This window comes from Zingiber officinale, chromosome 7B (assembly GCF_018446385.1).
Source record: "Zingiber officinale cultivar Zhangliang chromosome 7B, Zo_v1.1, whole genome shotgun sequence".
NCBI classification, from domain to species: domain Eukaryota; kingdom Viridiplantae; phylum Streptophyta; class Magnoliopsida; order Zingiberales; family Zingiberaceae; genus Zingiber; species Zingiber officinale.
The window spans coordinates 105973318-105997100 of NC_055999.1; the positions used below are offsets into that span (position 1 = coordinate 105973318).

Consider the following 23783-nt stretch of genomic DNA (forward strand, 5'->3'; position numbering starts at 1 on the left):
TTTGGAGAGTTTAACAAATCCCTAAAATAATGATTATCATTTCTCTCCAAATTTTTGGTAATACTATTTTTGGCTGTAGAAAGATGGATGAAATAAGTTATAATTGATACAATTTTGATAATGAAAAACATGATGTATATATATAAAAAAATGAATGTTGCCTAATGTTTCAAAATTGAATGTTAGCAACATTCACAAACTTTTCCATTTGGCAACATTGCTCAATTGAAAATCAATGTAAATATAGATAAATATATTGAATTTAAAAAATAAAAAATAAAGAAAAAGCTGAAGCGCGAGTGGGCCCCTGCTGTCAGCCCACTCACGTGCTATGCATGCACTATGATGCAGCCGTGAGGTGCACACCTCATTTTTCTTTTTTTTTTTTAAAAAAAAATATAAATCACCGGACAAAAAGCTTTGCTCAATAATTTCTAGGGATATTTGGAGAAATATCCTCTCCAAATATCTTGTAGATGCTCTAATATAACTTTCGTGGTCGCCTTAAGATGGTGCGGTGATTGAGGCATGAAGTCAATTGAAATCCAATGTAAACATAGATAAACACATTGAATTTGAAAAATACTTTTTAAAAAAAAAATAAAGAAAAAGTTACAACATGGGTGGACCCTTGTTGTCAGCCCACTCACGTGCTAGGCATGTGCTATGATGCAGCCTTGAGGTGTACAACTCATTTTACTTTTTTAAAAATCAAAAATAGAAATTACCGGACAAAAAGTTTTGTTCATTAATTTCTAGGATATTTGTATCCTCTCCAAAGATCTTATAGATGCTCTAATATGACTTTCACGGTCTCCTCGGGACGGTGCGATGATTGAGGCATGAAATGTTGTCATATTAGGTCATGAGGTCGAAACCCCGCGTGTTCGAGCATGCCTTCACTCATACCTTGGCCACACTATACTAATGACTAGTAGTCATTCATAATTTACCTTCTCCATGTGAACCTAGGGATAGATTGATGGGGGCTGGAGATGAACGAATCACCTTTTTACTACATCTAATGTATATGACTTCCGCAATTACCGATTGCAAGAGTATTGGGACAAGCCTGGAAGTCCCACTACCCAATGTCCTTAAACAGTGGATATATTTGGTTGAAGACTCGGAACTCATCACGAATCTTCATCCTTTTCATTTAAAAGAATAACCGCAAGTAAAACACGCCAAGAAGATGTTAAATCAAACCAAAATTTATATTTCTATCAACAGGATTTGAGAGTTGGCACTATATCGTCAACAAGAAAAGCAACAATTTGCACTCGTTAGATGAACAACATAGTTTGCCTGTAACTAGACTTTTGAATCTGTTGTAAGCATGCCTCTGAGAATATGGAGTTCTGCATTGCCCTAGTTGCGCAATGGTCCAATGGAACTCCATTGATGCAAGAGTGCTGAGACTAGTACAGTTTCACTCCTAGAAGTTCTGAAAGCCTGGCAAAACTCACAAATGATCCTGATGACAGTCAATGGTAGTAGACTAGCTCTAACAACAACACTAAAACACTAGATTCAATACTGATATGCTTCAATCCTTGCGTGATAACTAATACATCCAGATGCCGTGTTGAACAGAGGTTATTAAACAACTAGGTTTCAGGTAATGAGAGTAGGATATCGGCAATGGCAACATGCCATAATCTGCACTAAAAAAACCCTTACTCCTAAAGATCCACCCATGAGAAGGGAAAAGACCAAGAAATTAAGAAGAGAAATGAGAACAACTGGGTGATTCAACTTCGTTGGTTGATTTTAAAAGTAGATCATGATCAAAATTCAATTAGATTTGATGGGATCCAAGACTAACCTTTCTGCTGCTGCGGGGAAGGGATCCATCGCCGCCCCGTCGTGGGAGAAAGCATCTTCGACTTCCATGATCGAGGGAGGTTAAGAAACGAAGAGGAGCAAGCAATCGAATCAGTAGGCTCTTCCGCTGAAGGAGGAGGAGACGACTGTTGATTCTATTTAAAAAGGAAACAAAGTTTCAAATGTAGCCGTTACGGGTATAAAATTATAGATCTTTTTGTATTTGCATTTACCCAAATCTGTACCTCCATGGCATGGGAAAGGGGCAGATCCTCTGATCCAAAACAAATAAAATAAAATAAATAGTGTTGGTAATTTTTGACAGCATGAAAATCGAAACTAAACAAAAAATAAAATAATGCGGTAAATATGATCACTCATAGTGATCTCCCGAAGTCGCAACTGAAGACGTCGGTGATCGAAGTGGGCAGCCGCTGTCGGAAGCACAATCATGGGGCAATCGGAAAGTGCTCCAAAGTTCACGAGCCAAATCCCAACCAGTGGGTGTTCTCCTCTGCTCGCTGATCACCTCGCAAAGCTCTCTGATCACCTCCGCTGCGCTCCTCTGATCAGATTGCCTTGGACGCCATCATATATAGCAAGCAAGACATCGGTTACCAGCCGATGCCTTGATGGCTGCTTTCAATAGAGGAAGATGAAGGTGAATGAGCACCCCTTCATCTTCCCGACGTTGCAACTGATGTAACATTTAACATCTCCCACTCGTCCAAGTCAATCCATATGGTCACATAGACTACAAGGTGATCATGTCATGAAAACCAGAGCGAAATTTAGTCACAAAGACCAAATAAGTTACGAAGACTTTATGAGGATCAAGTCACGAAGACCAGAGCAAAATTTAGTCACAAAGACCAAATAAGTTACGAAGACTTTATGAGGATCAAGTCACGAAGACCAAAGTAAAATTTAGTCACAAAGACCAAATAAGAGCATCCATTCCATACATAAGAGAAAATGGTTTATGCGACAGCAAGCACAGTGAACATTCAATTGCTAAGAAGATTGTCACACCTTACTTAGCTGCTCCATAGAACGAATCAGAGACATATGTCCATAGAACGAATCAGGGACATAAATGACTTGCCTTTACCCCAGATTAATTCATTTACATCATTATGAACATCTCTAATATCTCATTTTGACCATATGTCAAGAGCATGTTCAATATCTCCAATCAAATAAATTATTTACAATTACATTTTATGTACTGAACTAAAAATGTAACCGGTACCAGTGAATAAATGTCACAGATGTAAATCAATCTTAATATTTCTTTTTAGCTAGAATCTATTCATTCTAATCAGTCGCTTTCCTAGTTATGCTCCATAGACCGAATCATCCATAGCCAATAGGAAACATGCTAAAATAGCAAACACTGATCAAAACTTCAAATAGACAGCTAAATAGTCACTTAGGGTAAGATTGAGATTAACTTATAATCTCAAGGGTCTCACATAGTAGACAAGCAGGGATCCATTCTCCTACTACCCTTCTTGTCGCCATATCACATATGGTATGAATTACATGCTACGATGTTATTCTCTTTACTAAAAAGAGCGTATATTTTTTCTAAATTTAACATTGTACAGATTTCGATCTAGACATTCCCAATGTCTAATCCTGAATTCAACATATGAATTCTAATATGGCCTCAAGCAGATTCAGTTAATGGTGGGTGCATTTACTCCAATCATTACACAAATGATCTCATCTTGACACAAATATCAAGGCGACCTTAACTTATGGGTATGTCTTTATTCACAGCTACATAAGTTATCCCATAAGCAACAGTTTTACCTCTATTCGTACTTAACAAATAGAGATGATTGTCCATGTGAGTGGACCAATCTCAATCTGCCAACATGCTTATCGAGACTTTTATTCGAATGTAACAAAGACATATACACTGAATAAATCATGACATTTTTCATTTATCACAATGTCTTTACAATTAATTACATTCTTCGAAGTCCCAAAGACTTCACATGCCCATGAAATGACTCTTTAGTCAATGACTTAGTAAAAGGATCAGCAAGCATATTTCATATAGGAATGTACTCAAGAATAATCTTTTTCTTGTCAACAATATCCCTTACAAAATTATACTTAATTTCTATATGCTTGTTTTTGCTGTGATATTTGGGATCCTTTGAAAAAGCTATCACAGCTTGACTGTCACATTACACAGTAACATGACTCCCACTATCCTCAGCAATCTTTAGATGCTTCAGGAACCTTCTTAGCCAGACAGCCTCTTGTACAACCGCTGCACAAGTCACATACTCAGCTTCCATTGTCGACAAGGCTACACAAGTCTACTTCTTGTTGTTCCATGAGATGACGCCACCATTCAGCAAGAAGACATAGCCAGATATGGATTTTCTATCATCAAGGTCCCCTGCCCAATCTTCATCTGAGTAGTCACTTAGGCTCATATCTGATCCTTGGAACCAGAGATAATAATCAGCTATTCCTTTAAGATATCTGAATATCCTCTTCACCGCTTTCCAATGTCTCGATCCTAGGTTTGACTGGAAATGACTAACTAAGCCAACAACATAGTTTATATCGGGACGGGTACACAACATAGTGTACATCAAACTACCAATGACACTGGCATATGGTTTCTTCTTCATTTCGGCCATTTCCTCAGGAGTCTTGGGATACATATTTTTGCTCAAGACAGTACCTTTCGCTATATGCGCCTGTTCAACATTGCAATCTGACATATTAAAGTGTTGCAGCATCTTAGTGATATAAGCTTCTTGAGACAAACCCAAAAGCCTCTTTGATCGGTCTCTAACGATCTTCACTCCTAAGATGTACTCTGCTTCTCCCATATCTATTATGTCAAATTGTGATGAAAGCCAACTTTTGACTTCTATCACACACTTTATGTCACTTCCAGCTATTAGCATATCATCAACATATAATGATAAAATGTTAAACTTTCCTTTTTCCTTTCTTAGGTAACACAATGATCCTCATTGATAATTTCGAAACCATAAGATAATATTACTTCATTAAATCTTATGTTCCATTGTCTTGACGCTTGCTTTAGCCCATATATAGACTTCCGAAGTCTACATACTCTTTTCTATTGGCCTTCAGCAACATAACCTTCTGGTTGTACCATATAGATTTCTTCGTCAACATGACCATTAAAGAAAGCTATTTTTACATCCATCTGATGTAATTCCATGTCATATTGTACTACTATAGCTAGGATGACACGTATTGACACAAACTTCACAACTGGGAAGAATGTCTCTTCAAAGTCAATACCCTCCATTTGGGTATATCCTTTTGCAACTAATCGAGCTTTGTATCGATTAATCGATCCATGTGTTATCCTCTTTACTTTGAGAATCCACTTATTCCCAATAGCCCTTCAGCCCGGAGGAAGATCGACTAAATCCCAAACTTGATTCTTTCTCATTGACTCCATTTCTTCATCCATTGCAATTTTCCATTCTTTTCTAACTGAGCTTCTCAAAGCTTCCTCAACTGTTTGAGGTTCCTCATCATCAATTGGGAGAACCATTAATGCTTCATTCTTAATATCAAACATTCTTCGAGGAATAATCTGGCGACTACTTCTTCGAAGGTTAGACTGTTGAGAAACTGACTCATTCAGTGGCAAATTACTCCCACTCAGTTGACTAGATTCAGGTATCTCCTGATCTGTTGATAAAGGAACATTATCCTCCTCCTCTATCTCATATAGAGAAATTGTCTTATCAATTTCACCTCGTGTTGGGAACTCAATTTCTAGAAAAGTAGCATCTCTTGACTCTATTTCAGAGATGGTTCCATCTTGTCGCTTACCAATAAAAATATAACCCTTAGAAGTCTCAGAGTATCTTATAAAGATACACTTCTTACCTCTAGGTCCTAATTTTCCATATTCGTGAGTCTTATCATGAACGTAGGTAGCTGACCCCTAAGGTCTCAAATTACTTAAATCCGGCTTTCTGCCTGTCCAATGTTCATGTGGGGTAGATGGAACTGACTTTGAAGATACTTTGTTAAGTATATAGGCCGCAACTAATAATGCATCTCCCCAATAGGAGATTGACAAATTAGCCTTTGCCATCATAGACCTAACCATTTCAAGAAGAGTCTTATTTCTTCTTTCAGCAACCCCATTTTGCTGTGCAGTTCCAGGGATAGTCAACTGTCTAATAATCCATTTCTCATTACACATTGTCTTGAACTGATCAGAAAAATATTCTCCTCCATGGTCAGTGCGCAAGGTTTTAACCTTACGTTCCAATTGATTCTCAACTTCGTTCAAGTAACGAATAAAGCAATCCAATGCTTCAAATTTGTGAGAAATCAAATACACATGACCAAAACGTGTGAAGTCATCGATAAATGTAATGAAATAAGAACTCCCATTTCTAGCCTTCATATTCATTGGACCACAAATATCCGAATGAATTAATTGCAATGGTGATTCAACCCTAATAGCCTTACCAAATAGTTTTCTAGTCGTCTTTCCCGCAAGACAATGCTCACATATAGACAAGTTAATCTTAGCATGAGTGCCTAATAGACCCTCCTTAGCTAATATATTCATTCGTTCTTGTCCTATATGTCCCAATCTAGCATGCCAAATTTCATCATTAACGTCAGCATTACTAGTAAGAGCAATGTTTGAAAAACAACCATCATTATTATTTGGTTCTATATTAAAAATCATAAAATCATTTGTTACAAAACCATATCCAATTAACACAGAGTTAATTCGAAGTTCCACACAATGACTATAAAAATTTACATTATAACCTAAATCAAGAAGACAAATGACGGAAACCAGACTCAGTCGAATCTCAGGAGTGTACAGGACATCATGTAGAAACAAGATGCCTCCACCACGTAAGTTGAGCTTGCAAGTGTCAATTCCTTTGACTTCAATTCTTGCATTGTTTCCTACATATATCCATTTGTTGCCAGTTGGTACCCGACGGTACTCCACATATGTAGCTCGATCATGAGATACGTGGTTCGTTGCTCTTGAATCTACAATCGACAAAGGATACGAATCAGCTAATAACACTGTACTTGCAACATATTGCTCGTGGAAAGAAGACAAAGATAGATCTACCTTTTTAGGCTCAGCACACTCTCGAGCAAAATGACCCTTCTTGCCACAGTTGAAGCAAGTCAACTTGCTCATAGGTCTTTGTCCATATCTCTTTCCTTTCTTCTTGATTTGGTTTTTCGCAGCAACAACATTAGCCTCCTTTCCTTTCCCCTTTCCTTTCTTAAACCACTTGTTCTTATTCGTGGAACCAGAACTTTCAGCTACAAAAGCTTGACCAGAAATCCTTGCGGACTCAATCCTCTCCGCCTCAAGTTCCACATGGCGTGAGACATCAGTGAAAGTTTTGATACTCTCACTATGAGTCAGATTCTGTTTCATTATTTCCCAAGAGTCAGGAAGGGAACGAATAACTGCTTGAGCCTGTTGTTCATCTGTCAACGCATAACCAGCAGTCTTAAGCTCTCGAATCATGTTACCCATCTCCCTGAGATGTTGGGCTATGGTAACATTCGAGCGCTTTTTACAGCTATCAAACTTGATAGTTAGCTGACGAAGCTTACTCAGACTGACTCTAATGTACTTCTCTCTAAGTGCTACCCAGACAGCATGAGCAGATGGTAATGACTCATACTCAAATATCAGGTCATCCACCATTGAACTAATCAATATACCCTTAGCAATGGAGTCCTTCATTTTCTATGCCTTATAGGCATCAAGGTCACATCTGTGCTATGTTGTAGAACCATCAATCGGTTCCTCCATGATTTGATTTACAGCCTCTAGAACTTCTTGTTCCTCAAGAACGTATTGTATCTTGAGGTGCCATATTTTGTTGTTATCTCCATACAATTTCTCACCCTTATTGAGTTCAGCTATGATGTTTTTAGTTGCCATGATCTACATAAATAAACACATTATTTATTATTTCAGTGTAATTCATATATGTGTAATTATTTATTGACTCAGTGTAAATTAGAGTTAGTTTACAAAATCAAATGATAACAATGTTTCCACTCATCATTTGTATGTTCTAATCTAATCAACACTGATCAATAATATTACATATATCCCATCTAATGAACGAATCATTATTAAAATGAACTAATCATTTTTCATATAAACTAATCATATGGATATATGAACAAATCATATTCACATGAACTAATCATGTCATGAAATGAACTAATCATTTCCAAGTTTGTTAACATATAACATAACTTTTCATTATTTAATTCTGTTCGTACATAACAACAGAAATTATTACATGACTCAAAAACTAAATGAGCTTACACTATTCGTACATAACGACAGTAAACAGAACACTAGTAAACTAGATAAGCCAGCACTGCTCCCACTAGGACAAACACTAGTGTGGCAGCCAGCATTATCCCTATTAACCTGGACTCATTTGGGATAATTTTAGATGGGGCATTTTCAGGATTCTCCATCAGATCCATTTCTGAATCTTCCTCGAGCATTTCCTGGTCCTCTTCAGACTCTTCAGGCTCTTCTTCACCCATATGGTGAAGTAGTTCCTCACATAGTTTTGAATATGTGACGCATCCTTTATGACGCCCCCATACATAGTCTGCTATTATCCTAGGATACTTTGACAATGATTGCATTAATGTCCAGATCCTATAACTATCCAGGACTGGAAACTCTTTTTGCTTAAGTTTCCAGAACAGTCTATCAAACCTTCTTACATGTCCGTCGACTCCATAAACAGTCTTATACTCTATCTCCTGAATCTCCTCTTGGAGCTAGTTTCGCCGCACTTCGCGACGAGTCAATGTGGTAATAGTCCGTGCCATCTAAAAAATTGAATTTAAAAAAGTTAATACAAAATCGACTAACCAGTACAAAACCAGTTTAATTCAATTCATATAGGTATAATACCATCATTATAAATCAAGAAAAACAAATCTTCTTGATTTTCAGGAATTTAAGTTGACTGACCCATTGGACCGGTCAATCAGGAGTTCGGATCTTAAGCTTAGTTTATTGTCCTCATTAGAACTAATCTAATTGGACAGGGACTTCTGACATATGTTCTATTATTGTTTAAGCCTATTTGAGTCAATCTCAGACTTATTGATTAAACTCAGGTCCATTTGATTCATCCAATGCCCATTGGATTAAGTCTGATCTATTAGAACAAATCTAATTTTTATGATCAAATCTGACACAACAGAACTAATCCGATTATATTTGATCAACCCAACTACTGTAATCAAGATCACCCTAATTAATTCAATAATAAACTGAACTGATTAAACCAACAAATAATTTGAACCAGCTTAAGGTATCATTGAATCAAATTGGTCTGCTTAAATCAACTAATAATTTAAACCAGACCTAGGTTTGATTGGACAAATTGGTCTGGTTTAATTTTTAGTAAATTGAACTATAAATTAATTAAATATTTATTTATTAATTAATAATACATTTTTATATGTATTTAATTAATTAATAAATATATTTAATTAACCTTCATTGTTCAGGTATGTGAAGAAGAAAAAATAAAAAAACAACATGCATGCATTTTTTTTATACACATTTTCATTTTTTTTCTTTACAGTGCTTCGTCAAAAGTACTGTTCATTCCACATTCCACTTTTTTTTTTCTTCAATCGATTGAAGCAGTTTCTTTTCTCACTATGCTTTGTCAAAAATACTGTTCATCTCGTGATTTTGAATCGATTGGAATATAATTTCAATCGATTCAATCCAATTGAATCGATTGGTTAATCGATTCAATTGATGAACAGTATCGTCTTCTTCGTGACAGAAGAAGAAAAACGCGAGCTTTTTCGCGTCAATTTCCATGCTTTCAAAACTATGCTTTGATACCATTGTTGGTAATTTTTGACAGTATGAAAATCGAAATTAAACAAAAATAAAACAATGCGGTAAATATAATCACTCACAGTGATCTCCCGAAGTCGCAACTGAAGACGGCGACGGTCGAAGTGGGCAGCCGCTATCGGAAGCACAATCACGGGGCAATCGGAAAGTGCTCCAAAGTTCACGAGCTAAATCCCAACCACTGGGTGTTCTTCTCTGCTCGCTGATCACCTCGCAAAGCTCTCTGATCACCTCCGCTGCGCTCCTCTGATCAGATTGTCTTGGACGCCATCATATATAGCAAGCAAGACATCGGTTACCAACCGATGCCTTGATGACTGCTTTCAATGGAGGAAGATGAAGGTGAATGAGCACCCCTTCATCTTCCCGACGTTGCAACTGATGCAACATTTAACAAATAGATCAGAAGATAATTATAATCAGATTAGTTGCAGTCCATTTATAAATTCATCATCTCCAGATTATAGTTTGGATCGATACAGATAGCTGAAAGTCACCTGAAGACTGTCGGTAGTGGGCAAGTGACTAGATAGTATGGTGCCGAGCGAGGGACGACCTCCAGCCACTTGTCCCGACAAATAATAATCTGGGAGACAATGGACTTTAAAAAAAATCATAATTAATTACAATAGAATCATGATCACGATATGACTATAACTATAAATGGTTCATCTTTGGTCTATTGTTTTTTATCAGAAAATTTGATCTCCATGAGATGACGCCGTGTGTGGGCTTGGAAGGGCCTAGCATGCCATGCATGCCTAACGACCTCGCTTAGTCTCACTTAGCTAAATCATGATCGTAATTCGATTGTAATTAGTTGTGATTCCTCTCTGGATTCATCTTTCCATCTAAGTTATAGTTTAAGTTGAGATAAACAGCCAGAGGCCACTACTAAGCCGGGGACGATCTTCGACAATCCATCTCGATCCAAATTATAATCTGGATAGGAAGATAAACCTATAGAGAAATTACAATAAATTACGACTGAATTGCGATAATAATTCAACCATAATTATATTATGGATTATTCTCTCATTCATAAAAAGTAGATTAAAAGATCTACTCTTGAATTTTTAGGGGTGTCTGGATCAGATAGGTTCGAATCAAGTTTAAATAAAAACTTTATAAAAGAATTCTAACTTGACATGAATTTGAATCCGGCCAAAAGATGTTAAATCCGAACTCAGATAATCCAACTAACCGAATAATTTAATTTTTTTTTTATTTTCTATAATTTTTTATTTTTATCTAATACTTCATTATTATTGTACTAATCATCATATTAATCATAAAAAATTATTAAATTCTAAATTCAAATCTACCTAATAATTTAACTCGATCCTGACACAACCTAAATATCTTTCGGCTCAAATCTGATACATACTGAAAACTCCTCATCCGAATCGGATATTTTTCAAATTCATTCGGATTGGATTGACCGACCCAATTCAGTTAAAATGAGCGATTTTAAAATTTTCCCTATCTATAAATCCTGTGAACCGCGGGACCCACGTAATTGCCGACCCCGATGTTTAATCGCGTCGTAAATGCCACGTTAACAAACTAGGCCTACTCGTGTATTAATTCGTGCGCCGTTCATCGTCCGCGTCGCATGTTTTTTTAAAAGTCAGTTCTTACTTCTCCGCAAAGGCTTCTCTTCTCTCCTTCCGCAATCCCCTCCCATCTCGCCGAGCCTAGGCGTCGTGCCTTGTGATGAGAGTCGAACGAAAGGGAGAGCGATCGAGATCTGCTACTGAGGATTGATATGATCGTCTCGGCTCTTCTGACGTCGGTGGGGATCAATCTCGGAATCAGCGTCCTCTTCTTCGCCCTCTACTCCGTGCTCCGGAAGCAGCCGTGCAACATCAAAATCTACGCTCCTCGACTCGTCGCCGAGGGCCGTGCCCAAGCGCCCGGGCGATTTAGCATTGAAACCTTACTACCTTCGGCCGGTTGGGTTCGTAAGGCATGGCAACCCACCGAGGAAGACCTCTACAATTCGTGCGGCCTCGATGGAGTCGTCTTTGATCGAATCTTCAGTTTCAGGTTCCATTTTTTCTTATCAATCTCTCCTCATATTGCCTCAAAATCTTATTGTGGCACAGATCACTCTGACTAACCCTTAAAAAGTACGTTTTTTTTTTGGGTCTTGTTGGTTTTGTTTTGATTATGGATTTCAACTTTCTGCAGCTTGAAGGTTTTTTCTCTTGCTGCAATCATAGGAGTATTTGTTCTCCTTCCCGTTAATTACTTGGGGGACCACCTTCGGGATATCGACTTTTCTGATCTTCCCAACAAATCTCTTGATCTGTTCACCATCTCAAATGTAAACGATGGCTCTAATTGGTAACGCCTATTTACACACAATTTTATTGTGCTTTTCTCTTGCTGTATATCTTGCGCACAAATTATTAGTTTATTTTTTTTTGAGGAAAAACTTATATGCTTTCTGAGTATCTGAAGTCTTAATTAATGTCTTGTGATAAGCGGGCATCCAACTAACGTTATCCAGAACAAGAAGGCTTGAGCTTGCTAGTGCCAATAATTACGGAAGTGTATGTTCAAATAAGTCAAGTCAGATCGCGAGGGAGGTCTATAATAGTCCAGTATAGTTCACACGTCCAAACGTGACAAGAATGTTCAAATTTAAACTTCAGATATGAGGGTCTTGTTATAGCTTAGCTCGTAGGCAATTTGTTAACTAAGTAATTTAATGTTCTCAAAAATTGGTCATTAAATTCTGGAGCTGACATGAGTTGGAAGATTTTGTCTTTAGATTTGCAAATCAACTTGCCATCTTATTTCAATTCTGATGCGTTCACAGAAGCACTAGTCTATCTATTTCCTGTAAATTCGTTACAACCTTACCTTGTCATAATGTAATGAAGTTCCCTCATATATTCTAGGGGTATAAAGTTGACGGGATCAGAGAGTCAGGGAATCTACTGAGATCTTCTACCTTGATAGATTGTTTACAATATGATCTGGATACACTATGGTTACTGATGCTAATAATATCTAGTTGATTATTGATTTGCTGGGAACCTAGAACCAAGGTGCTTTGTGCAAAATCTTGGTTGACAAACTGAAAAACTTGCTAAGTAGTTGATCTCACACAGCTTGAATTAAATTCAAATAATAAATTTCATATATAGAATTTGACGGATCAATATCTCACATGAGTATGAATGTAGGTATCTGACTCATTCTTTGAAAGGTTTTACACATGGGAAATGTAAATGCTGATGTCTGACTTGGTATGTACGCATTCAGTTTAAGCGTCCAAGATAAAGACGTAGGAAAGAACTTTTAGTGTGTGTCCTACCTACCTAACTCTCTGCCTCTCATTCTCATTGTGATTGAATTTTCACAAACATCATTGTTTAGAATGACTTGAAATATTGTTCCATGTCGGTTGCCGTGAGTGAACATTTGTTTCTGCCCACCGACTATCAAGCAGAACATAGCCAAGACCTATGAAACACCTTGGTGAACAAGCGTGAGTCTTTTGCGAGCATGGGGTGGGATCCCTAGGGCTATATGAATCTTCCATTGTTCTGTGAATCTTAAAAGTTAAGCCGGTAAAGTAGCAGGGTATGCCCACATTTGTTGATGTTTTCAAATGTTGTCCAATAAACCCCCTCTGAATGATCAATTTTATAATATAATGTATGTTATAGATGTTTTGTGCACTTACTTTGATTGGAGCATGTTGCTTGTCTCTATAGGGTGTATAATGTGTCAATGTTTTGGCCCTCTCAGCTAATGTGGAAATTAAATAGTAAACGAGAGTGGCTCTGTCTTATTATTCTATTTTAAACTCAGGTAAATCTTTGATTTTGGTATCATTTAAAGTGACATTTTTACCTGACCAAATCAGTAGTTTTGTTCTTGATGCTTGTTGAAACTGGATTGCCATTCAGAACTTAAGAATTCCTTGGCAGATTCTTCATGGTTATTAATTTGTCTGTCTCTTTCTGGGTGTTTCAATATGAAGGATTATCTATCTTATTCTCATTCTTTGGCGAGGTTATGTTTGTTGAAGTTAAGAATTTATTGGCAGGTTATGGTGTCATTTTTCTGCAGCTTACATAATAACAGGTGTCATGTGTTACCTTCTGTATGCTGTAAGTGTTGCTTGTACTGAGTTTTTTCACATGCTATACCCTGCCTATTTGTAGAAGTTTTTTTTCCTAGTAATTCTGCTCTCTCTCTCTCTCTCTCTCTATATATATATATATATATATATATATATATATATATTCCTTGAAGGATTGCAGGATTGAACTTTGGTTGGGTAGGTTGTATAATATTTATATATCTACCACTTGGTGAAGAGTAACCCTGATTTACATACTCGTGTGTACTTTGTTGTCTTTTGCAGGAGTATAAATATATATCTGAGAAGAGAATTGCATACTTTAGTTCTTCAAAACCACAACCACATCATTATACCATTCTTGTTCGTGATGTCCCTTTACATGCTGGGAATTCTATAAATGACACTGTTCGGGCATTTTTTATGGAGTATCATCCATCAGATTACTTGTCTAATATCGTGGTTTGTCGAACGAGCAAGCTTCAAGGTCTCATAGTAAGGAAAAGAAAAATATGCTACACAATTATACCCTGATGAATGAAGACTGTTCAATGTTTCAGTAGCTTGTAATTCTGGAAAATTGACCATTTTTTTGATATATTTTATAGAACTAGTCCACTTCAAATATAAAATAGTTATTGATCATGTTCACTCAATAGTTAGAGCAGTTACAAAATTTGATATTTTTGTAGAATTTGGGGAAAATTATTTTATTACATCATGATTGAGATAATTATTACATAAGCTACTAGGCTAAATAACCATATTTTCATCTAATCCTATGTGTAATAAAATAATCCTATGGCTAAATAAGCTACTAGGCTAAATGACACCGTTCGGCCGAAATCGGCTGATGGACTTAGACAGCTCGGAATGACATAGAACGAAGTCCTATGTGTTCGTCTAGTTCTTCTGATTATATATATGCCCTCAAACATCAATTTGACACAATATATTGAGAGCAATTTTTTTTAGCCCCCGGGGCTACGGTGTAAGCGAAAAGGAGCCAAGTTGTCAGCCAGACATTCGCGGTTCGATCCTCAACTACGACGCATTTGGGGTGTGCAACCATGAGATGTTGGGATTCTAGGCCACTCGCCGCAAGCGCTTCTTGATTTACCTGATGATTGGTGGGAAACTTGGGCCGGGTCGGTCACCTCAGGTTCGGTGTTACCTGGTTCAATATTTTTTATATTTTCATCTAATCCAACATATTAGATTAACTAGAAAAAAGACTAGGGCATGACTATAGTGAAACAAAATATAATATTTGCATGCAGGCTAAACAAAACTTAGGGGAGCACATAGCCAATGATCACTTTGAACTCAAATCCTACGATCTTAGACTGGCCAACACATCAACAAAGAGAGGATAAAGTGAAACAAGAAGAAAATCTCAAGAACAAATCTCGTGAATAGCTTCTACTTGAAGTGACCCATTCAACAACACATAATAAACTGATGTTTAACCCAAAAAACAAAGCCCTCAAAAGTCTTAAAGGATAGATGGATAGCATAGATGACCCTTTGCTAGAAGTAGAAAATGAGAGCATGATACTTCTCTGTTCAGGTCCCCATGGGATTTTGGCTGCAAATATACAATACATAAATAAAAGAAGATAGAGATCAAGACAAAATCTGCTAAATGAGGAAGAAGAGCGCAGATCAGAAGAGTGGTCTTGACATTGAGGAAGAGGTATGTGTTTTGCGGAAGAGTATGGAGTGCTTGGTGGAAAGGACACTGGATATGATCGAACAGATGGAATAGAGGAAAACATATAGGGACCATTGTAGCCTGGTAGAATGGACAAGTTGAATCTACAGAATGGGGAGGAAGAAAGGAGGCTAAATTGCCCATGGAAGTAAAAGGAGAAAGGGTAAAAAACCTCAATGCACAGTCAAGTAGGTTGCCAAGACATCTTTGATATTGTAGGTCGTGAGGATGCATGAGGCCTAGTAGGAGAGAAGCAGAGAAGACATTGTTTCATGTATGTTCACTTTGGTTCGATACGACAAGATGTTGAAGAGTGTGCCTTAGAAGGAATGTATATCTCAATGCCAAAATCCTCAGAAGAGAAGTTTGTGAGGCAGGGAGGAATCTTGCATATCTCAACTAGAAAGATTGCTGAAGGGGGGGGGGGGCTGGTGTCGGTGATGTTGTACATGGGTGAAAGGAAGTGAGATCGGGTGAAAAGGAGAGGGGTGTGGCTTGCGGTGAGAGATTTTTGTGATTTAGTGGCTAGAGATTAGAAATGTGATATGAGGATTGGGAGGCCGTTGTCAAAATAAATGACCTCCTCCTAAGGGGAATATTGTGAAAGAAATCCTAGAAAAGGGTTGACTTGGCAACCTTTTATATGTAGGTACATGTTCTAGTACCTTGCTTTTAAGTGAGAATATATTAAAAATCAGCATTTCAAATTAACATATAGATAGCTAAGTTATCCCATAGTATTCTTGGCTATACATGCATATAAGAAATTTCAGTTGGCTATGTTATGTGAATGTTTCTAAATGACAAAGTTGAGTGCATTTGTCAGCCTTTAGGTTTAGAATATTGCCAAACCTAGCTTTGGCTTTCATTGCTGCTGTTGAATTACCTTTTTTTTCAACCTTTCCTTATGCAGCTTTTGTAAATGTTAGCTTATGATGTCAACATATGATATTTCTTGATGGCCTCAACTACTGACTTTCTGCTTGTAAAGGGTTCTAGAACTTTGAGAAATGCACATTAGTAATGTTATGATATTCTGATAAATGCTGAAGCTCATTCATTTAGCTGTCTTGAGCAAGAATATGCTAGATTACCTAAGACTGCCAAAACACTGTTCTACTGAACGTGTGAAACTTTGGATACATCTTAGATTCTCCATATGCATCTAGTTTTGATTGTGATCTGCAAGCCTTTTGTTTCATTTGCTTGTCTTTAGCTCTACTACTCTCATTTGAGTATGATGTGAAAATTGTTGTGCAGACTGATGCGGAGAATATCTATAGGAAACTCACCCACCTGAAATCAATTGCCAGTTCCTCAAGAAATCAAAATCGTAGTGGCTTCTTTGGACTGTTTGGAAAACGTGTTGATCTTGTGCATAATTATTCGAAGAAATTGGAAGATATAGAACAAAATGTCAGATTAGTGCAATCAGATTCACGGGGAGAGGTACATCACTTTCTCCTGAATTTCAGTGATCCCATATGAAGATTAATCACATCTTTTTCAGCAAGGTTGAAGTTTTTGTATAATCATGTGACAAAGCTAAGACTGAGTGTTACTACACTTTCCATTGCATGATTATCTTTCTATTCGGGTCAATTTGAATAATGCTTTTCATCCAGTATTCTTAGGATGTTTTAGTTTCATTTCGTAGAGTTTACACTAATTGAGCAAGTTTTACTGTGTACATTAGCCCGTAGATTTCTAACAAACTCTAGGTTTTCTTCAATGATAGAACATCTCATTCTTGCTGGTTGATTAGATGCATGTGTTTCAGGTAGCTAAAGTCAGCTTGGAGGATGGAATATTTTTATTTCAGATAGTTATAACCTATATTTTTGAAAATCTAGCAGGATTAAGAAATTAAATATTTTAAACTATTCATTGAACATTTGTCATAGTTTAACGCTCACTGGCAACCATGCAACTCTCCTTCTTTATCCGGGCTTGGGACCGGCCATGACTGGTCCATGATGGGCGGAGTTATTTTAAACTATGCATTGATATAATAAAATTTGGGATGGAACTCTAAGTTGGAGATGTTCCATGCAAGCTTTTAAATACCATTCTGGTGCCAGTTTTGACACTCTATTGCACTGGTATTATGGGCAGGATGATGAGCCACATTTTGCTTTTACCCAACAAATAAAAAAACTTAAGATCATTCTTCAGTCCAGCAATGGCTGACCACTGCCACTAAGCATGTTCTTCATAAGTTGCTTCTAACTAAATCAGGATCCTTACTCTATGTGATAATCCATGCAAAATATTTGCTATCATCAAGTTGAAAATCTGTGTTCGGGTGAAGCTTCTTTTGTATGCGTTCTTTTGACAAGGGCTCGTTGATTTAGCTGACATGCATGTAATGCTTCACTAAAGCCATTTTTACCATTTTCTTACTTTGAAATTTTGTCTTTCTGGTCTTATTCTTATATGAACTAACATAAATGGAGACTTGATTCACCTATGTCTTCTGTCCAAGTATTTTAATTGTAGCTTCTTTTCTTGCTTCATGCTGTTTCTTAACTGGATCATTATTAAAATAAAAATTAGGAAGTCCCTGCTGCCTTTGTTTCCTTCAAATCTCGTTATGGCGCAGCTAAAGCTCTTCACATTCAACAATCTGTCAATCCGACTGAATGGGTAACAGAACAAGCTCCTGAGCCTCACGATGTGTATTGGCCCTTTTTCTCTACATCATTCATGCAAAGATGGATTTCGAAGTTAATCATCCTTGCAGCATCTGTTCTATTAATAATTTTGTTCCTTTTAGTTGTTGGCATTGTTCAAAGTTTAACTTACTTGGAGCAATTGGAGGCTTTGTTTCCATTTTTGGGAAAAATATTGAAAATGTAGGTAGTTCTAGTTACTCATTCTTTTTACTATACTTGTGTTTGTTAAAACTATTATTGAATTTCTGTGTTTGCATATGTTCTTCCCTCTAGTGAGGAAACTTAATGCTGTATCTATATCCATTCTAGCTTCTATACTCCCCTAAACCCCGCCTCCCTAATCACCAACATGCTGACCAAATCTGTCTTGATAATTTTGTCCATGCCCACAAGCTATCTCCTGTAACATCCTGTGCCTCTAGGTTCATGAAAGTTTCCTTGAATTAATGCTGATATGATATAATACCCAAATTACATACACATGTATTACTTATGGGTTTGGTCCTAATTAACCAGTGTCAATCCTTAATTCTATGTGGATTCAAGTTAGCATGAGATGCCAATGTTTGGCTTTATTTCTTATTACCACAAGCTTCTTTCATTATATTGAAACCAAGATGACTTATGATGTTATGCCTAAAAGGAACCTATCCACGTTATTTGAAGGTTAGTCTTAACAAGTCTCCAAAGCCACTAATTACAATTTTCTTTTGACTGAAGCCTGTACAACTGAAAGATAACCTTATCCCATTAAAAGATATTGGAGGGACAAGGAATCACTTGACCACATTATTTGTGTTATTCAATCTCGAACTGCTTGTTTAAATCTGGCTTCTTTTAATCTTGTGAGACACTCTGATAGCTTATCTGCGGGTCTTGAAGTCTGGTCTGGACTCAGAAATGATAAAGATGCTGCTAATTGTGCATTTGTTGTGGACGGCACAAACTATGTAAAGCTTAGATTGTCAGACATGATGTAAATTTGTTTATAAATGTTTTGGCTCATATGATAGATTTTCTTTGTTAAGGTAAAATATCTTTCTTGAATAAGATTTTGTTTTTACAAATTTCTTTGTTAAACTTACAATCAATTTCTGGTTTCCACGGTGACTTTGATCACCATTGTCCAACTGAAGCTGGGGTTATAGGGCTAGTTTTTGTATCCTGTGGTATATGCTGTTCAAATTACTCTATGCATCCTTTGTCACTCTATAGCCGATCCCACCTAGCGGAGTTCTTATTGTATCCTTTGTTGCTCTATCTTTTCTTATGTTACTAGCTGAATGATTGTTAATCAATGGGTGGCTATTTAAAATACTCATATGAAACTTATTTCTCCCAATAAGCATATTAACACCTTTTAGATGGCTATATCATACGATTAAACTGACAGGGTGTGCTAATCAACTGTTTACTGTTGCTTTTTTGTCGATTGAGCCATGTTATCGGTTGAAACTCTACTTATTTTCCTGAATAATAATATATGTGGAAATCATATACTTGCAGAACTGTCGTCAGTCAGATTGTAACAGGTTATCTGCCTAGCCTCATCCTTCACTTGGTGGCAGCTCTTATACCGCCTATCATGAAGCTGTTCTCTGCAATGCAAGGATATATAGCCCTAAGTGAGATTGAGAGAAGTGCATGCAATAAAATGCTTTTGTTTACAATATGGTTCCTCTTTTTCGCAAATGTGCTCACTGGATCAGTTACAAGCCAAATACAGTTATTATTTGATCCAAAAACTATTCCTTTAATACTAGCTGTTTCTGTTCCTGCACAGGTAAAAGCACTATAGTTGTCTTGGAAACATAAATGCTTGAATAAATTTCTAGAATTTCAGGTTAATCTCGATAAGGGTTGGAACAACCATATCTGAAAATTGATTTGGTTTTTATGACAGGAAGGTCAATTACAGATGCTATACTGCTATTTATTTACTGAGATAACTATTGGTGTAGAAAAGTTTAAGATAGAGTTCCTAAACAATTATTTGGGTGTTTTGAAGACAAAAATTCTAGTGTTAGAGCCATATAAAGCATACATTTATTTTTTTTTTTTTGTAATTGTAGATTTACACCAAGTGTTCACAGTTAATTATAAGTTTCTTTTTGCATTAATACTTGATGAACTTATCACCTATAAACCCTTGTTGGTTTATGCTATTTGATAATATCATGATAACTGATGTGAGTGTAAATAGATTAAACTATGAAGCTTGAATTCTGGAGATACATTTTAGAAATTGTTTTTTAGTTAATCAGAACTAAAACTAAAATATTGAATGTATAAATGTAGTTCCAATAATGGCAAAAGAAGCAAGAAAATAATTATAATGGCTGGACAATAAATTTCAGTTAGTAAAAGTTCCAGATATCTAGGATATGTTGCTCAAAAAGAATATATTGATGAAGATAATGGATGGTTGAACTGGAGAGAATCTTATGTGTGATCATCACATACTACTAAAAAAGCTGAAATACAAAAATACTATCTAGGTGCAATTAGTTGTGTTTCTAATCGTGAATGACTAGTGATATAGCATTAGATTTGATCCAAGATAGTTGGCACCAATACAGTTTGATGCTGATAACCACCAAGCCTATAGGGCAGTAGCTAAAATCTACAACCGACAAAGCCCTACTATATCCATAGCTACTGGTGAACTGTGTTGGTATAGGGTGGTTCAGGTTAGTATCAACAAGTGACGTCACCAATTAAGATTGAAATTTTGATACGCTGATTAGTTGTGTTTCGCTAAGTATATATTAATGTTTTCTGAACCAAAATCTTTCCTACAACAAGTTTTAGTATTTTCCCCCTGTTGTTGTTTACTTTCCTGTACAGCTTGTTGTACTTGAGTGGCTTGCTTGGTATGTATTATACAAATAGGCACAACTCATTATCCTCCTACCTGCTTACAATGGGGCTAGTCATAAATTTTCTTTATTAATTTGACGACAATAATTTAATTTTTGCTAAATGGCAGTTTGGCAGAAGTGTCAGTTAAGAGAATTTGTTTGACATCAAAAATTGCTAAGCCATTTGCTTGTTTTTTAGGCTTCATTTTTCATTGCTTATGTGGTGACATCATGGACTAGCTTATCTTGGGCACTCAATCGCACGATCCCCCTTATCAGTGATCTCGTAACAAGACATTTTAGCAAGAGCAAGGATGAGCTTGACATACCATCGATCCCATACCACAGTGAAATACCAAGGATTCTATTATTTGTGCTCCTTGGCCTCACTTACTTCCTTTTAGCTCCAATGATATTGCCATTTATATTGATCTTCTTCTGCATGGGTTACATTATCTACAGGAATCAGGTGAGTGGCATTTTATGCTACATTTTTGTTGTGTTTGCCAGTCTACACCTTGATAGAAAGTAGAAACATCTTTATTGCATAGGGATGTTTAGTGAACATTAACTATGATTATTTCTTTTGTACTTGTGATAAATACCAACATCTATTACTACCTTTGAAATGACTCTGTTTACTGGCTGAGACCAATAAATATTGTAATTGATCTCTGGAATTGGAATTTTCTTGCAGCTATTTGATGTGTATCAACCTAAGTATGACACAGGTGGCAGGTTTTGGCCTGTGGTGCACAACTCGATGATATTCTCTCTTGTGCTTATGCATGTTATCGCATTTGGCATATTTGGGCTTAAGAAGCTACCCCTTGCCTCAGGCTTAATTGTGCCACTTCCAGTGCTTACTTTTCTGTTTAATGACTATTGTCGAAAGCGCTTTCTTCCTGTTTTCAACAATTTCTCTGCCGAGGTATGTTTAGGTATCTCGCGAAATCTATTGCTTTCCTCTAGGTTTGTTCTTTTTTTTTTCATGTGAGCTATAAATGCTATCGAAGTGGCTATCTTCCATTTCAATTTTCCTCGGGGTTTTGATGTTTATTTCCACTGAGTTGTCGCAAAGTACTGAGCCCTGTCTCTTGAAGACAAACTTTTGTGCACCTTTTACTTAATCATGATGGTGTTAATAGATGGATCTTATATTCATATTGGTCAATTTTGTTTTTGCAAAAGTTCTTGCTTTTCTTTGTCACTTCTGATAGAACATGTACTGACCGAAATGTATTGGACTCTTGCTGCTTCTAGACTTTGATAAAGAAAGATCGAGAAGATCTGAATGATCCAGCAATGGATGAGTTCTTTGACAAGCTCGTGACTGCATACCGTGATCCAGCATTGATGCCTATTCGTCGTTTGAATCTGAATGACGATCATAGTTCTCCCCTACTCTCATGAAAACGTTCAAGAACTTGATACGATAGCGCATTTCTGGAGACATAGTAGGTTTGGTTAGAGATTCAGTTGGATGTTTGTTTGCTAAGGTAGGATGGTGCTTATGTTCCTCATTTGGCAATTGTTGTACTAAGCAATCTTATTGTTCATCCCGTTATGTATAACGATCATGTTCTTATAATAAATAGATTGTTAGTGGTTGTAGTTGCTGATAGTGGTTGAGTTGTGCTGTTGGTCGTCATCGAACTTGGAGGTGTCAATAGGTTGTGCCTATAGGATTAACTCCACATGGGTGGATTAAACTAGTTTTTAACGATTTATTACATATGCATTAATTTTTACATTTGATTCCATATTGATGAGCGAAATTGATATATATCCGTTGAATGTAATATAGATAGGTTAGGATTTAACCTATGAATTGAGGTTTTCGCATTATTTGTGAAGAACATGATTGGCGACGCAATTTTAGGATTCTTTGGGTTGAAAAATCGTGATAAGAAATCAGGTTTTTCAGTTATCAATCGATTGATATTCATTAATCGATTACCATACAGATTCAATCGATTAAGATGTTCAAAATTGCGAATAGAGAGCTCCTAAATCGATTGGGCTATTTGATTGGTGTTTACCAATCAATTAGCATGAGGATCAATCGATCGGGATTGCCAAATCGTGACGAAGGTTCTCAAATCGATTAGGCTAATCAATTATTATTTATCAATCGATTGGGATTGCTAGATAAGGTTCTAAATCGATTGGATTGATTGATTGGAGTTCACTAATTGATTGAGCCAATCAATTAGTTGAACCTGATTTGCGAACAAAGAATTTCAAAATTAATTGGTGATTGATTTCATCAATCAATTATCATGAACAACCAATCGATTATAAAATTTGAGGATGTTTACAAAGAGTTTCTGAATCGATCGGTTGATTGATTGATGTTTGCCAATTGATTGGGCAAACGATTATAGTTTATTAGGTTGCCCACAGAGGGTTTCTGAATCGATTGACGTTCATCAATCAATTAGAGTAGATGAACTGTAAACAGTGACCTTCAGAATCGACCAGGGGACTAATTTCTATGTACTAAATGGCAATTGATTAGTGCACGTGTGAATCGATTCTCATCTATTCTTAATCGATTAAGAAGGGTGTCAATCGATTGATAACTGAATTTAGCTCCATTTTCAACCGATTTTTCCTGTATTCTTCTTCGCTCTTGCTATTTAGTTGAACTTATATTATCACC

The 23783-nt window shown here is 36.6% G+C and overlaps 1 protein-coding gene across 5 annotated transcripts; it reads left to right on the plus strand.

Moving 5' to 3' along the window:
• Positions 1-11377: 11377 nt before the first annotated feature.
• Positions 11378-22728, plus strand: LOC122006732 (CSC1-like protein HYP1). 5 transcript variants are annotated; one of them, XM_042562333.1, is made up of 10 exons: positions 11378-11815; positions 11960-12115; positions 13833-13896; positions 14154-14363; positions 16843-17031; positions 18139-18437; positions 19764-20040; positions 21318-21587; positions 21816-22059; positions 22382-22728. In XM_042562333.1, exons 1-10 carry the CDS (start codon positions 11535-11537, stop codon positions 22414-22416), a joined length of 2025 nt encoding a protein of 674 aa, XP_042418267.1. In that variant the 5' UTR covers positions 11378-11534; the 3' UTR covers positions 22417-22728. The 5 variants fall into 5 exon arrangements, with proteins under 5 accessions (XP_042418267.1, XP_042418266.1, XP_042418268.1 ...); XM_042562332.1 differs by having other exon boundaries at positions 21816-22049; XM_042562334.1 differs by having other exon boundaries at positions 18139-18308; positions 21816-22049.
• Positions 22729-23783: the final 1055 nt, after the last annotated feature.